The following is a 16,639-nucleotide window of genomic DNA, read 5'->3' as shown; positions in this document are numbered from 1 at the left end:
GTCCTGCGGTCTGTAAGAAAGCAGGCTGAGCATGACATATGGAACAAGCCAGTAAGTACCATGCTTCCACGGCTCTGCATCAGCCCCTGCCTCCATTTGGAAATGTAAGCCAAATAGCTAATTCTTTCCCAGTCCTCCCATAGTGTTCAGATACCCAGGGCATGCATAGGGAGGACAGATAGGGCAGACAGCAGTATTGGCAATACTGTGTTGTGATGTCTGAGGGCACAGAGTAGTTATCTGGTTAGCAAGAAGATACAAAGGTAACTTGTACAAGAGCTAGCTGGAGAGGCTACATGGCAGACTAGTGCCATTGAATACATAAGTACATATAGTAAGGATATGGGAAATTGATTTTACTCTGTCTGAGAAAGGCATTGCAAACCTGGAATGGAGACTATTGATAAGAAATCAAGGAGTGGAGTTAGACCAGAATTGGAAGACTGGGTGTGAAGCATGGGTTCTAAAGATGTGTCAGATACATACATGCATATGGACATTTCTTGGTGCTGTGCCTAGAGGACCTGCCCAGAGTAGCACCCTCTCAAATAGCACTATAGCAAGCACCAAGTCAGTCTGTCTGTCTATCTGTCTGTCTGGCTGTCTGGCTTGCCTGCCTGCCTTCCTTCTTTCTTTCCTTCCTTCCTTCCTTCCTTCCTTCCTTCCTTCCTTCCTTCTTCCTTCCTTCCTTCCTTTTCTTTCCTTTCTTTCTTCATTTTTTAAAAATTGGATATTTTCTTTATTTACATTTCAAATGTTATCCCCTTTCCTGGTCCCCCCCCCCCAACTCTCTTCCCATCTCCCTTCCCCCTGCTTCTATGAGGGTGTTCCCCCACCCACCCAACCACCCATTCCTGCCTCCCTGCTCTCACATTCCCCTACACTGGGGAATCGAGCCTTCACAGGACCAAGGGCCTCTCCACCCATTGATGCCTGACAAAGCCATCCTCTGCTACATATGCAACTGGAGCCATGGGTGCTCTTTGGATAATGGTTTATTCCCTGGAAGCTCTGGGGTTGGGGGGTCTGGTTGGTTGATATTGTTGTTCTTCCTATGGGGTTGCAAACCCCTTCAGCTCCTTCAGTTCTTTCTCTTAACTCTTCCACTGGGGACCCTGTGCTCAGTCCAGTGGTTGGCTGCAAGCATCCACCTTTGTATTTTGTCAGGCTCTGTCAGAGCCTCTCAGGAGACAGGCTCCTTTCAGCAAGCACTTCTTGGCATCCACAGTAGTATCTGTGTTTGGTGACTGTATATGGGATGAATCCCCAGGTAGGGCAGTCTCTGGATGGCCTTTCCTTCAGTCTCTGCTCCACACTTTATCTCTGTATTTGATCCTGTGAGCATTTTGTCCCCCGCTTCTAAAAAGGACTGAAGCATCCACACTTTGGTCTTTCTTGTTCTTGAGCTTCATGTTGTCTGTGAATTTTATCTTGGGTATTCTGAGCTTTTGGGTTAATATTCACTTATCAGTGAGTGCATACCATGTAAGTCTTGCTTTCTAAATGCCGTCTTTCACTAAAAGAAACTAAGAGTATGAAAACATACAAGTTTCATCTAAGTAATGCTTTGTCATTAGATGCATTGCTATGGGATATCAACATTTTGTGAAGTTTAAAAATTTAATATAAAGATAAGGAAACTTTTCTATTGGGAGAGAGAGTGATGGAATCATAGGCTGTATGAAACAAAAAGTAATGGTGTAGTTCTTTTCTCCCTGCTCAAATTAAATTTACCAAAATTTTAATCAATTTGTTTCTGTGATGCTGTGATGTTTAAATGCCTTCAATTTTATATTATTACAAATTCAAGGAGTTTCCTATCCCTTGCTTAATTTGGTGAGCATTCTCCATTTTGTTAATGTGTGTTGCACTCAGCTATTGGTTTGATTAAGAAAGCAAGATTATCAGCAATAAACCAGTAACACGAAGTAGAAGAATGCGTGGAAATAAATATTCTAAGTGCTCTTGGAAAGAGACTACCTTTTCAAATTGTTGTGATGCAAGACTATGTGTTTTAGTTAAGCATTTTAAGAAAGGAAATTTGTTTGGATTTTAAATTTTTGTGCACATGTATGCATGCGAAAAAAGCTTCTTATACCTTGGGGGTGGCTGTGCCACTGATGGATACTGGGACTCGCATGTGGATTCTGGGGATCAAACTCTGGTCCTTTAGAAGAATAATAGCATGTACTCTTAACTGCTGGGCTATCTTTCCAGCTCCCACCCTCCTCTTTTGTTTTTTGTTTGTTTTTAAAGAAAGTCCCATTTTTGACCATTTGAGGTTTTCGTTGTTTGTTTGAGTAGCACAACTATGCAACATTATTGTAATTGACTGAGTGGACTGAGAGTCAGCAACAGGTTGACTGGATCCCAGTTCTAGAGGTAGTTTATTGAGTAAGTCGTTACAACTTAGTCAGTGGCATCACAAAGGTTACGTACAGTAGGTGTATGCCCTGATCAGTTTGAACTCCTTCCATAGTCGGACTCAGCAGCTTCCAAAACACAGAAACAATGTAGTTTGCATCCCATAAAGCTTTATCCAAAAATTTGCATACAATATAAACTCCTATAAATGTTTTTCTAGTGGGCTGGATAATTTGGGGCGGTAGGGTGAGGGTAGGGGGCAAAGGTACTTGCCAACAAATTTGATGACCTGAGTTAGATCCCAGAACCCATAGAGAGGACGGATTCCTCCCACTGATTGTTCTCTGACTACACACACATGCACACTAAATAATAAATAAATGTAAAAGTTTAAAATAAAATCTTGTGCTTGTAGAAAAGCATTCAGTCTCTATACTAGCTAAGGTGTTGGTAGTATTTTCTAAGTAGACATTCATAGTCTGTACTAGCTAATGTGGTGGTAGTATTTTCTAAGTAGACAGTCTCTATACTAGCTAAGGTGTTGGTAATATTCTCTGATTAGACACTGGGTCTCTGTACTAGCTAACTTGTTGGTATTATTCTCTAAGTAGACTGACTAAAGTGACTAAACTAGGGTCTCATGAATATTTAATATTCTCAATGACTTATTCGTAAAAAAAGTTTCAGATTGTTTTGTGTTTTTCTTAATGCTGTGTGTATATTATGGAACAGATTCTAGGCTCCTAAGTTTTTCAATTTTCTGATACTCAATATGTGGCTCAAAAGTTCATTTTCATGTATGAAGCCATTGAATGGGGGGTTGTTCTGTTGATTGAATCTTCACCCATCTGCCTGTCTTCATTAATTCTCTTCCACCCAATCCATGTCACCTCTTTACATTTTAAAAGCCATCTGCCAAATGGTACTTTAGTATGAAGCATCTGTTTTCTTTTAAAATGTGCCAAGAATAATTTCAACATTTTTTTCTTTTTAAATTTTCATCTCCATTCTGTGTTCAACAGCATGAGAAACCTGGTACATGAGAAGGCCAAGAGTTCTTGAGTTCATCTGGTCCTTTCTTCAAAGCACCATTTGTTTTCTTTTAATTTATTTATCATATACATATGGGTGTTTTGTCTGCATATATGTCTGTGTACCATGTGCATGTCTGGTATCTGCAAAAGCCAAAAGAGGAGGTAGGATCCCTGGGGACTGGAGTTACAGAGAGCTGTGAGTCACCATGTAGGTGCTGAGAGGAGAACCAGGTCCTCCAGTGTTCTCATGCTGAGCCATCTCTCTGAGCCCGACTTGAAGCACTATAAGCACAGTAGTTCTACTCTTCCCTTGTGTAGAAAGGCAGCTTTGCTTACATGGAAACCATGAGATAGTGATGGCATTTTGAGCTTCGTGTGATGGCTACCTCACTGTTTTTAAAGGCATTCTTTTCTCATTTATCAACAGAAGCCCCAGGATTCTATGCTTCACAGAGTTGGAGCATAGATTTTAGAAAAGAGATGTTCTTTTATCTCTGGGTATTTCTTTCTCTCTTTTAAAAATATTTTATTTAATAATATTTATATGTGCATTGTGTTCTGATCAAGTCCTTTCCCACTTCTTTCCCCTGCAGTTCCTTTCCTATGCTTTCCTCTTACTTTTCTCCTAATTTCATGTTTTTTTCTTTTTTATCTTTAATTTTTTTACAATACCCATTGGGTCCATTTAGTCCTGCCTGTATGTGTATGGATGTGGGACCGTCTACTGGAGCATGGGTAGCCTCTCAGGGCCAGCATTCCTGAAGAAAATTGACTTTCTCACACTCCTGTAGCTATTAATTGTTAATAGCTCCTCAGATGGGGTGGGACTTCATGGGCCCCTCCCTCTCCCTGCTAGGACTTCAGCTGCTTGATCTTGTACCATCTGCTGTCTCAGATACTGTGAGTTCACATGTGCAACTGAGTTGTCATGTCTGACAAATACTGTTTCACTGCAGACATCGGTCTCTGGTTCATACAGTCATTGTTGCAGGTTACAGTGTTCACAAGTAAAACTATTGATGACTTTTCCCCAGTAGGATGCAGAAAGCCTTCCAGCACCATGAGAGCTAGGAAGTAAAGAAGCATCTAGGATGGTACAAGCTTGACTTTTCCATGTCTTATTACGTAGACATGTGGTATCTTTAGCAGTAGGGTTTTACCCTGAGTTCTGGAGGGTAACCAAGAGCAATGGCGGAAAAACACAACAACAGCAACAAAAAAACCCCACACACATATAAAAAAAAACAAACAAAAAATCACCCCTCCCTCCCTAAACAAACCACCAACCAACAAACAAACGAACAAACACAAGAAAAAAATATTGCTGTAATTTGGAGGGGAGTTTTCTATGTGATCCTATTATATAACAGCTCAAAGAGGGGTAGCTCATACCTTGTATTGAGCTTTTTATTGGATAGCTATGGATCTCTAGGGATGTCACTGTTCTTCATTATAAGGTAGTTCATTTTATATATGTGTATACATTGGAGAAGGAGGCTTCTATGGTAGGTTTCCATACGACATTTCAAAGGCCTGTAGTGTTGGGAGAAATGGGGTGAGGGATGGGAGAGTGGGGAAGGATAAGTAACCCTGAAGCCTCTGACTGGCTCACAGAAGATACTTTATGTGCTCACATTGACTACATAGTGTGCTTCATTTGTTCTGTAGATGAAATAGTGTGTTTTACACATATCTTGAGGCTTGTTTTAATGAGATTAGAAATCTGATGCTTTTATATAAATTTTTCCAGTATTAGGTTACTCTTGATTACGTGACAGAAATGGAATGTTGCCTGGAGGTCTTTTGTTACTTGCTTTTGAAATATTGAAGAATGCCCAAATCTCTGCCTTACGGAGCAGTGCATGAAAACTGCTTTTGTTGTTGTGGCCGTTGCTGCTATTGTTCTAGAGAATGGTGGCAGGTTCCCAAATGGTTCACATTTACCTAGCATGCTGGTAAACAAAACTCTCTTATTAAATTAGAAAAACCTAGTCACGTACATGTCTTCAGGCAAAATATGACCTGTTTTTAAAAAGACTCTTCCCAAGTACAGACAATGGCACTTTGATTTCTTCCTGTCCCTTAGTGCTCTCTCCCAGCAGAGGTCTGAGTCAGGCTTTCTGTTGAGTGATGGGGATGGAAAGGGGAAAGGACAGCTTTTCCTCAGGGAGAAAGTAAAGTAAGAATGAACCAATAACCCTACTGTAAGAAGCAATGCAGCTTAATTTTCTGTGGATACTTATGCACACCTAAAGCTGTGTATTGTAGCCACAGCCCATGTTAAATCATGAAATACTTGGTATGGGATGTGTGAAACAGAGTGCATGTCTTAGCATGGCTGTTAGGAGTATCTTGAGATGCTGTCTGCTGTGAGAGTGAGTGAGGGAACCTGAGTGGGCAACGACGTGGGAGACAAACACTGCTAATGAGATGAGCTCTAAAGGATGTGTTTTATTATTGTTACAGTAAAGTTTCTCTTCAGTTTTTTCTGCCACCTTTCCACCACAGTTATATGAGTTACTACTGAGCGTGTCTCTCTTTCCATTCCTCTCTCTGGTCTGTAGGGTTCCCGTCTAAAGAAGTAGTGCTAGCAGGCTGTGGTTGATGGTCTGTATTTTAACTGGCGTTAGCAGAGTTAATTTGTGGTAGTACAGTTCGGAATTCTCAAGTTCTGAGGAGTCTTAGTATTCTCCCCCCACCTGCAGTGTAGACTCATCTCTGGCAGTAGCATGGAATTCAGGAGTGTTTGGATCAGGTGGCCTATCTATCTTTACATGTGGTTCAATATTGTTTCTAATATAAAACGGCAGTTAAAGATGAAGGTTTTTTTCATTTTCATGTTTATAAATGTGTGGGCTGCATGCTTGTGTTCATGGGTGTGAGTCCACTTGCACATGTGGGAGAGCATGTGAAGGCCCACAGTTGAGACTGAGTATCTTCTTTGATTACTTTGCACTTAACTAATTGAGGCACAGTCTCTGGTTGAACACAGAGGACACCATTGGCTAGTCTACAAAGCCAGCTTTCCCTAGTAATGCCCTGTCTTGACCTCCAGAGTACTGGAGCACCGTCAATCAATCACCACCATGCCTGCCCAGCTTTGAAGTGGGATCTGGGGATTCTATTTGTGCAGCAAATGCTTTATGTACTGAGCCATTGCTCTGGTCCCAGTGGCGAGTTCTGATGGTGATTTACCCTGTTAGTAATAAGAGAATAAATTTTTAAAAATTTGTTATTGTTGAGAATTATAATTTACATCACATAAAATTCACTATCTTAAGTAAAGATGCAGGGCTGAATTTTATTTTATTTATTTTTGTTCTTGTTCTTTTGATGTTTTTATAAAGTTGCACCAAACACCAGCATGGAATTCTGGAAACTCCATGTGTTTTAGGCAGTTTTTCTTAGTTTCCCTCCCCCTGCTCTAGTCTTTGTTAATGACCAATATGTGCTACTTTCTTTTTTATGAATTTGTCTGATTTAGAATTTCATAAAAATTAAAAAAATTTTTAATTTGTTTAGACTCTCCCAGAAACATCTTTGCCAAATTATGCCACAAATTTGAAAGACAAGAGTTCTTTAGTTTCATCTCTCTATAAAGTTATCCAGGAGCCACAGAGTGAGGTAAGTACATTACAGTTTGTATGAATAGTATTCAGTTGATTATTTTTATTATGAAATATAACACACATATGTAAGGTAAGAAAATGTATATATTTTCAAAACAAGAATAAAATTAATTTCAATGTATCATTCTCCAGAATGAAAACTAGAATCCTTACTGTATCTCTAAATCCATCTTTCTCGGTGTTTTCCTTCTCTGTTGTCTCTGACTCTCCATAGCCCTGAAATGTCTAAGTTGCTGCAAATAATCTTTTTTTCTTCAGCAAATATTTATGTACCTGCTATAAGCCATTACTGTGGTGGACATTAGAGGCTCAAAAAGCAGTGATCTTCATCCTGAGAGAGAAAAGTGAGACTGAGTAACTGCGGAACTGAGTCTCTCAATGGTTTACATGTTTGCTCCCTTTAACAGTCATCTGGGAACATACTTAGCATTGTAACAAGTAAAAAAAAAAAAAAAAAATGGACCTGGGATATAGTTCAGTGGGAGAGCTCTTGCCTAGAATACACTAGGTCCTGGGTTCAGTTCTTAGCATAAAGAGCTGGAGAAAACACTGGGATGAATATGGGGTTGTTGTTGTTCACAAGGTGAGTTGGGCCTCCTTAGCTTTCTTACCCATCTGACTTTTGTTGTGAGGTGATGCAGAAAAACTCTTGATCTTGGACTACACAATCTGTAGAGCTAGGAAGGAATACATTCTTTATAAGTTACCAGGTGTCATAGCAACAACAACAACAACACACAAAAAAAACCAGACCATGGACAAATATAGGTTTTCCATGTGGCAAGTAAAACACACACTCCTAGCAGCAGGGAGTATGGGAGATGCTAGGTGCAGGGCAGTCATTGAATGCTACGGTTTGGTCTGCTACTGCCTTCCTATTCTGGGACTAGAGGGAAACAGCTCTGGAGTAGATGGGAAGGAGATGAGTTGCATAATTCCTTTTGTTTTTTAGATGTGACAGGTTTAAAATCAATCTCAATCTCTCTGTGTCTGTCATCTGTCTCTGTGTCTCTCTGTGTGTCTGTTTCTCATTCCTGCCCCCTTCTCTCAGCAGGGTCTCACTTTGTAGCCTTGGCTGTCCTAGAATTTACTATGTAGACTAGGCCAGCCTCAAATTCATGGAGATCCATCTACCCCTCCCCCTGAGCCCTGGCATTGCCTGCCTGCCACTAATCTCTTTATTCGGTGGTAGGTAACATATTATATGGATCCATGGGCCTTTGCAACAAGACTGTATACTTCAGGAGATGCTGTTCTTTGAGTAATTAATTTGTGTTGGAGGGAGTATAGAATAGCCTAGATTCTACTTACTATGCTGTGGAATACACTGTGACTGAGATGTTATCAGGCTTAGGGATTTTCCTGACAAGCCTCAGACTTCATCTGGAATAATTTAATCAGTTATGTTTGCCTTGTCTTTTCTTCACCAAGCTGCTTTCCTCTGTTTTCTTGTTGTCCAGGCTTCCTTTACAAGCAGCCCTCAACTTCCAACTAGTGTGAGCTATGTTTTCATGGGGAAGTGTATTCCAAAATGTCACTGAGCCATTAGCAAGGCAGCATGTTCAATTACTACCTTAAAATACATTCATGTATTTATGCCTGTATTTCTCACATTATATATTATTGTTTTCTGACATTTGTAAAAGTCAGATATCTCTCTCTCTCCTTTCTGGCTCTTGTGAGTGTGTACTGTTCATCATGGTACATAGTCTTTCTGTCTCCATTTCCTTATATGAAAAAGTGTGACTAGTCATAGTCTATTTACAGTAGAGTGGAATTGATTGTGTTTCTATATAAACAGTACTTTGCAAGCTTTTACATCAAACAGATGTTGGTATTTATCTGTATTGGCTTCAAATGCATAATTTTAATCTTTTTGCAACATGACTTTCTTTTCTTTAAATCAGTCTCCACTTAATTATGCTTTCATTAGGCATTTTTTTTAATTTGGGATTTAAAACTGATTATAAAGACTGAGTGTATTTTGATTAAAGTTGATTATGTGTTCTTACAGAGTGTCTTGAATGAATTTTCTAGCAAGGTTTATAATTGGAAATGCTTGTTAAACTTTGCAAGCTTCCTGGATTAATTCAATTAAAGCTTGCTTGGGGATTTGGAAATGTGAGTGCTGGAGCACAGTGAGTGCTGGGACACAGAGCACAGTACTGGGACACAGAGCACAGTACTGGGACACAGAGCACAGTGCTGAGACACAGAGCACAGTGCTGGGGTACAGAGCACAGTGCTGGGGTACAGAGCACAGTGCTGGGGTACAGTGAGAGTGCTGGGGCACAGAGCAGAGACACTTTGGGCTTTTGTTCTGTTTGAGACAGTCCTATGTTTGCTTTCTAACCACCATTGTGATGAGGGAAAATACCCTTAAGAGTGAGTTAATTGCCAGAAGGTGGATACATTCATTTATTGATAGATAGATAGATAGATAGATAGATAGATAGATAGATAGGGTTTCTCTGTGGCTTTTATTGTCCTAGAACTCAGGCTGGCTGGACTTGAACTCACAGAGTTTCACCTGCCTCTGCCTCTGTCCCCCTCCCCTACCCTGCCTGAGTGCTGTGATTAAAGGCATGCACTACCTTTATAAACAGTCTGCTTGTCCTGTTTTGCTTTTTTGTTTGTTTTGGCACTGAGAATCAAACCCACAGCCTTGGGTGTGCTAAGTGAGCACTCTGCCTGGGAGCCACATTCCCAGCCCTGATTTTAGGAGAGGCTAGTTTGACTTACTCCTTACTTTATTTATTTAGTCTATTTGAAATAAAAATTTATACCATTCATTGATTTCTCTTTGTTGTAATTATTGGTAATAGAAATCTGTTTGGTATCTTTTATCTGCTGTTTGTTAATAAAATGTATAGTTGTTCAGGTTTTCTTGAAAAGCAGTGCTTTTGAATCTCCTGACATGTTTGACCATGCTTTGTGTTTGATCGCAGTGTGTGTCTTAAAGGAACACTTGAGAAACATTAGAGTCTCTTAAGTTGCTTTTTCTGGTTTTTAAGTCTTTAATAAGGATATAGTTAGTGCTACTAACATAATTTAATTGGGAGTATATTGAGAAAGAAAAAGGCCGTAGATGATTCTAATTTATGTATAAAACCCAGGGGCAGTAATCATGGCTTCAACAATGGGTTGGGTGTAATGACTCTAACTGCCTTACACACTAGGCATTGCACACATGGGAGCAAGTTGTGGGCCAGGATGCCTGTTTTAGTTTCTTCTGTGTTGCAGACAAACCCTCATATGTTGACTTCTAATTTACTAAGAAGAAAGGTGTCACAGAAGAGGCTTCCTACAGCTTAGCTGAGAGGTAAACCTCCAGGGCCTGAGTAAGAGTATCTGTGAGAGAGGTAGAGCATCTTGCTGACTTGTAGTCTCCCGCCACTAGAATCTAAACTTTCTGAAATAGCTGGCCACTGACTAGTTTTGCTTCAAGAAAATTAAAACATTTGTATATTTCAGACTTAACCATTCTGAGAAATCCTCTATAGTTCATACAGTGATGTCATTCACATACATTTACCATGTCATCTTCTTCCAGTTACTAGAGCCTGTGTGTCACCAACTCTTTGAGTTCTACCGCAGTGGGGAGGAGCAGCTGCTTCGGTTCACCCTGCAGTTCCTCCCAGAACTGATCTGGTGCTACCTCGCTGTGTCGGCCAGCAGAAATGTGCACAGCAGCGGCTGCATTGAGGCCCTTCTTCTAGGGGTTTATAACCTGGTTTGTATTTCAAAGATTAACAAAATGCTTTTTGGAAAACTGTTTTTCATTTTAGTAAAACTACTATTCATTTAAAAGAAAAAAGAACCTAAGGGTATTGGAGCACACATACAATTATCTAAAATTTTTTGGGTTGAATGAAAGCTGAAACTTTCATAGAGATTAATAATGATGATGATGATGATGATAATAATAATAATAAATACCAATACCACCACCAGTGGGGTTTGGTTTTATTTTATTTTATTTTATTTTATTTTATTTTATTTTATTTTATTTTATTTTGAGACAGGGTTTTACTGGCCTGGAGCTTGTTACTTAGATAGACTGGCCTCAAACTCACAGAGATCTGCCTGTCTTTCAAATGCTAGAATTAAAGGCCTGTGCTGCCATGCCTAATTACTACTATTGTTGGATTTTTAAAATCATTATCTGTCTTAAGTGTATCTTTAAGCTGGTTTTTGCCTACACACACACACACACACACACACACACACACACACACACAGAGCCAGTAGAAGGATGTAATATGAGATTCACTACTCACACCTTTTAAGTCCACACTGTCTCCTGAGATGTACATTATATTTAACAGTTTGTGTGACTTAGCCTGAGTATCAATTATGATATAACATTCTGAATAATTATGGGTTGTGTTTTTTAAGATGGAAAGGGAAGGTGAGGTCCTTCTGTAGATACATCTCATGTTTAATTGACTTAGAGAATATAACTTGTTAGTAAACAACAGCCACTACACTGTCTATGCCATAGCCATCCTGAGAACAGTGGAACATTAATTTAGTTGGATGTTTTCTATGCTGAACTATAGTGCTTTGCTCAGCTTTAGTTTTGAAAATGCAGCAATGCACATTTACCTACTGATGCTAATGCCAATTGATAATGGATTGCCAATGTTCAAGAGTTTTAATTATCTTTAAAGTCCTTTTATTCTGGTCTTTAAAAATTTGTCTTAGAGGGAAGAAAGGGGAGGGAGAGATGTTGCAATTAATATGATAACTTCAAAAAATTAAATCTGGACAAATTGTTCTAATAACTTAATTTTATTTTTAAAATGTTACATGTACAAGGTAACTTTTAAGATATTTCCTTTTACTTTTGTAGGAAATAGTTGACAAACACGGACATAGTAAAGTATTGAGTTTTACAATTCCATCTTTATCCAAACCATCTGTATATCATGAAGTAAGTAGCTTTTTATCAAAGTATTTTTTGGGTCCTAAGCTCCAATAATCCCATAAGTTAGGGTATAGTTTTATGCACCGAAGTGAGTTGTTAGTACCAAAAAAGTGCTGATATCACCACATGGAGTGTTTACTCCTTCAAAAAATAAGTCAAAATCACTAAAGTATTGAACTAAGATCTGATAGTGAGGGCCTTATTGAAAACATTTTTTATCTTTGTATATTGGGTAAGACTCATCATAATTTGTGTCTGTGTGGGAATGGGGTAGACAATTGTGTACTCCATGATGGAATTTTGGAAATAAAACATTGTGATTTTCATTTGTGGTTTAGTTTCTAACATGTATTTAATCTTGGAGTGGAAATGTGACAGGTAGTCTGACTATCTCTAAGCTATATGATGTGCCTAGTAGGCACTCTTTGTTCTTTATGCATTCTCAGTATCACCTTCAACAAAATAGTGTCTTTTCTCTAGCCTTCCAGCATTGGGTCTATGGCGCTGACGGAGAGTGCGCTATCCCAGCATGGCTTATCAAAGGTCGTGTACAGTGGACCCCATCCTCAACGGGAGATGCTGACAGCACAGAACAGGTATACTGCAGAGGCATAATTCTCCTAGCTAAGTTGTTTAAAAATTGTTTCAGTAAATTTATAAAGTTTAGTGAGTTAAATGTGACACTTCTGTGGATATCAAGTCATTTTAGAAAAGAATCAGATATACCTAGACTTGCCCCTGTGCTTTGCTGCAGGCATTATCTGGAGTTTTGAAGATGCATTACTGTTACTTGCAGACTTCTTTTTCCTTTGAGTTTCCTTACTGTGTCTGTAATGTAAGCCTGGTTCTGCTCTGTCAGGTCAGCTAACATTCCTTTGGTTTGTCTTCAGGTTTGAAGTGTTGACATTCCTTCTGTTGTGTTACAATGCTGCCTTAACCTACATGCCCAGTGTTTCTCTTCAGTCACTGTGTCAGATTTGTTCAAGGTAAACCAGATTTCCTAGGTTCTAATCCTGGGGTAGGACTGCTAATTTGTTACATACCTAAGTTATTGTTATGTGATTGTTGGCTTAAAACATTACATAAGTCATTGTACAATTCAGCCTATTGAGCACATAGAAGGTGGCTTAGAAATATTAGCTATCCAAAATCACAATGGTGAATTTCCAACTGAGTAATGTTTGGGTGGAATATTAAATCAGAAGGGGTTATATTACTTTTAAAACAATGGTATGGTCATTACTTTTTAATTTGTGGAATATAATTGGGTGTTTCTTTTTATCTTGTTTGTTTTTATTTATTTATATTTACTGTGTTTCTAGTTTTATTCCAAAAAATAAGAGAACATGGCATTATGGTTTTTCTTCATTTAAAGAAAGAGATAAATATGCTGGTTGAATAGATTAAAACTTGGTATTTATTATGCAACACAAAAATATGAGTGTAAAATGAGTGTTCTGTTTGGGGTAAAAGTTGGCTTTATTCTACTTGCAGCTATTTTTTCTCAGTTTCCCTGCTTATTTTGTTCTTGGTACTAAGGAGTTTTGCGTTTCTTGCAATGTCAAATGGTTATGCTTATGGTTATGCTTTGAATTAAAGGCCTTTTAAGAAAACATTTTTGGGGCCTGGAGAGATGGTTCATCAGCTAAGAGTGCTTCTTGCTCTTGTATCTATCTACATTAGATGGCTCATGACCACTCTAACTCCATTTCCAGAAGATCCAAGGCCCTTTTCTGCCTCCTTGGGCACACATACATACATGTCCATACACAGAGAAAGACACATATACACAAAAATAAAAATAAGTCTGAAAAAAGAAGATATTTTTAAAAGGTCTTTGGTATTTGAGATGTTTTTCGGAGAACTTTTAGACTTCTAAATGTGTGTGTGTGTGTGCAGGTGCAGGTGCAGGTGCAGGTGCAGGTGCAGGTGCAGGTGCAGGTGCAGGTGCAGGTGCCATGGTAGGCATGTGGAAGTCAGAGGATGATGCTCAGGAGGCAGTTCTCTCTCTCTTTCTTCACATTTTGGGATGCTAGGATTGAACTCAAGTTGCCAGGCTTAGTGATGAGTGTCTCCACTTGAAGAGCGAACTCAGTGGCTCCAGCCTGGATTTTGTAGGTGGCAGTGATGGCTACAAGTAGAGGCCAGTTACACTGTATTAACTAATGTGCTCTCAAGTCCCGGCTGTATCACTCCTGACACAAAGTGAGAAAGCAGGCGTTTTTTTTCTAGTAAATGACCTAAAAATAGAAACTTCTTGTTTCTCTTAAAAGTTTGTGTTGATGATAGACATTTTAGGCAATAAATATATGCACAAGGGAGGAAAACAGGTCTGCAATCCCACAACCCTGACTTTATCTGAGAAATACTGTATGCCTGTTTATTAATTACATCAGGTCTACAATCACACAACTCTGACTTTATATGAGAAATACTGCGTGCCTGTTTATTAATTGCGTTCAAGCTGAGATTATGTTCCCTGTGCTGCTTCTGCAATTTCACACAACCCCATCATTTAGGTAGACGCTCACTCACACACTAGGGCTGAAGTCCAGGGCTGCACACATGCTAGGCAAGCACTGCTTTAACAAGCTCTTTCCAGACAGGGTCTCTTTGTATGGCCCTGGCCATCCTGGGCCTTTCTCTATATAGCAGGTTGGCCTGAATTCACAGAAATACACCTGCTTCAAAGGCATGTGCTACCACCACCCTGCTCCTAAGGAGATTTTTAAAGCACAGTTTAATTGCATTGTAGTGCTGGCTAGTATATATAATTGACTTCGTGTTGGACCTAAAAGTTCCTAGTCACTGTCCTATACTTTATCAATCCTTAATTTTCACCATCATATAGATATACATAATTGGCAAGGGAGTCAGTTCATTGTAATCATGTCTTAATTTAGTAACAGGTGTCAGAAGACTGAAAGAAGGAACTGGTGATCAGATTCCTCTGAGCGGATCCTCAAGCTTCCGTGAATCCCTTTTTTTCTCAACCCCAACTTTGGGTACTTGGTATGAGAAGTCAGAGGGCAGAGACAGAACATGATTGACAGAGTCCAAAAGACCCTGGTGGGTTATAGTTTGGACCTGTGGATGGGCAGGGTTATTGCCAGCTCTCAGTTAAGGCTGGATATTTGGTGGCATCCTGGCCTGACCTCAGGCCTTTCCTCTCTCTTTCTGGCTTTGGCTTTTGCTTTGTTCTTAGGGGTGTGGGCTGCTCACCCAGATGGTCTCCTGGCTCTTAACATTGTACCAGCTTCCTTGGTGAACCTCTGCAGGTTTAGGTACCTTGCTCACAAGCTTGAGTTTGCAGTTGGCTAAGTCCTTCTTCCAATTTGCAGGGCACCTTGCATCAGATGTACTGGGTCTAGGTGCCATGCAGAAACCTATGCTGCAGTCTTTGCAGCCTGCCTACAGGGTCTCCAGGCCCACCTGACATACCTAGTTTCAATGGAACTGAGTGTCAGGAGGCCAAGAAGGAATAGGAGGAGACCTCTGAGCTGTGTCTCACTTGTCGCCTGCACTGCTTCTCATTATATTATATGTTTTGTTTGCCTTTATTTTCTTTGAAAAAAAAAAACAAAACAAAACCAACTAGCAAACCCTGCTGATTTCTGTTTAGAATTCTTTCAAGGGTGTTATGTTTAGATACGTTGCAAATAGTATGAAACTGCCTATCCTTTATTTCTTGTATGTTTTTCAGCATTATTATTATGGTTATTGTTTAGCCTTTCAAGATAGGCTTTTGCTATGTAGCTCTGACTGTTCAGGAACTCACTGTGTAGACCAAGGCTGACGCTGAGCTCACAGAGATCCACCTGCCTCTGCCTCCCAGGTGCTGGGATTAAAGATTAAAGGTGTGCATCCCTACATCTGAGAAGAGCACTCAAATTTTTTATCTGTCTGAAATTTATAATGGATATTTCATGAAGCTTGAGTCTGAGTTATAGTAATTTTTCTGATCCTGAAGTTTGTACCAAGAATTTAATCAGAAAGTAAAGATTATACTAAAGATCTGTTAATGGTAAGTTCTATGCAATGTCCCCAGAATTATTGATAATTGAATTGATCAAAATTAGTAAACCAACCAGTGAGTGTGTGACTCACCAACTGCATACACTGCCTGCCTTAGGCTTTACAGTCTTTTCCAGTATAACATATTCAGGGAAATGTTACAGGCATTCTGTTCATGAGATTGTTTTATAGATACTATCTTTGTTATTTCTATTGTTGGTTCATAAATATTAGAAAATCATCTGCATTTCACAAATACGTTTTCTTCTATCTTTCCAGAATATGTGTCTGTGGATATCCCCGACAACATGTAAGAAAATACAAAGGTGCGAGTGGCAGGATACCGATTTCATCCGGATTCATGGTGCAGATGCTAACAGGAGTGTATTTTGCCATGTAAGTGTGTCTCATATACAAAGCATACTATTCAACTTTGGCATATGATAGCTCGTCAGGCTGTTTCTATAACAGTATGGTCTCAATAGATAAACAATCATCATATTTTTATGAATGAAAAGGAATCAAGTTCTTAATAGTTTGAGCATTTAAAATACTACTTTTAAATTTAAATTTAAATAATTTAAATACTACTTTTAAAATACTACTAAATTTAATTTAGTAATTTAAATACTACTTTTAAAATACTACTAAAGCTGTGCAGAATTTCA

The 16,639-nt window shown here is 39.1% G+C and overlaps 1 protein-coding gene across 4 annotated transcripts in view; it reads left to right on the top strand.

The window, feature by feature from the left end:
• Hycc1 (hyccin PI4KA lipid kinase complex subunit 1) overlaps positions 1-16,639 on the top strand; it is a 156,499-nt gene that overhangs the window by 87,120 nt on the left and 52,740 nt on the right. For all 4 annotated transcript variants that reach the window (XM_076913226.1, XM_076913225.1, XM_034519190.2 and 1 more), the window contains exons 3-8: positions 6,921-7,022; positions 10,581-10,760; positions 11,883-11,963; positions 12,438-12,553; positions 12,848-12,943; positions 16,251-16,367. In XM_076913226.1, coding sequence (XP_076769341.1) covers positions 6,921-7,022; positions 10,581-10,760; positions 11,883-11,963; positions 12,438-12,553; positions 12,848-12,943; positions 16,251-16,367 — 692 coding nt within the window. The remainder of the gene's footprint in view (positions 1-6,920; positions 7,023-10,580; positions 10,761-11,882; positions 11,964-12,437; positions 12,554-12,847; positions 12,944-16,250; positions 16,368-16,639) is intronic.

The sequence above is a fragment of the Arvicanthis niloticus genome, chromosome 15 (genome assembly GCF_011762505.2).
Source record: "Arvicanthis niloticus isolate mArvNil1 chromosome 15, mArvNil1.pat.X, whole genome shotgun sequence".
Classification (NCBI taxonomy): Eukaryota; Metazoa; Chordata; class Mammalia; order Rodentia; family Muridae; genus Arvicanthis; species Arvicanthis niloticus.
This window is presented reverse-complemented; position numbering and strand designations above follow the sequence as displayed.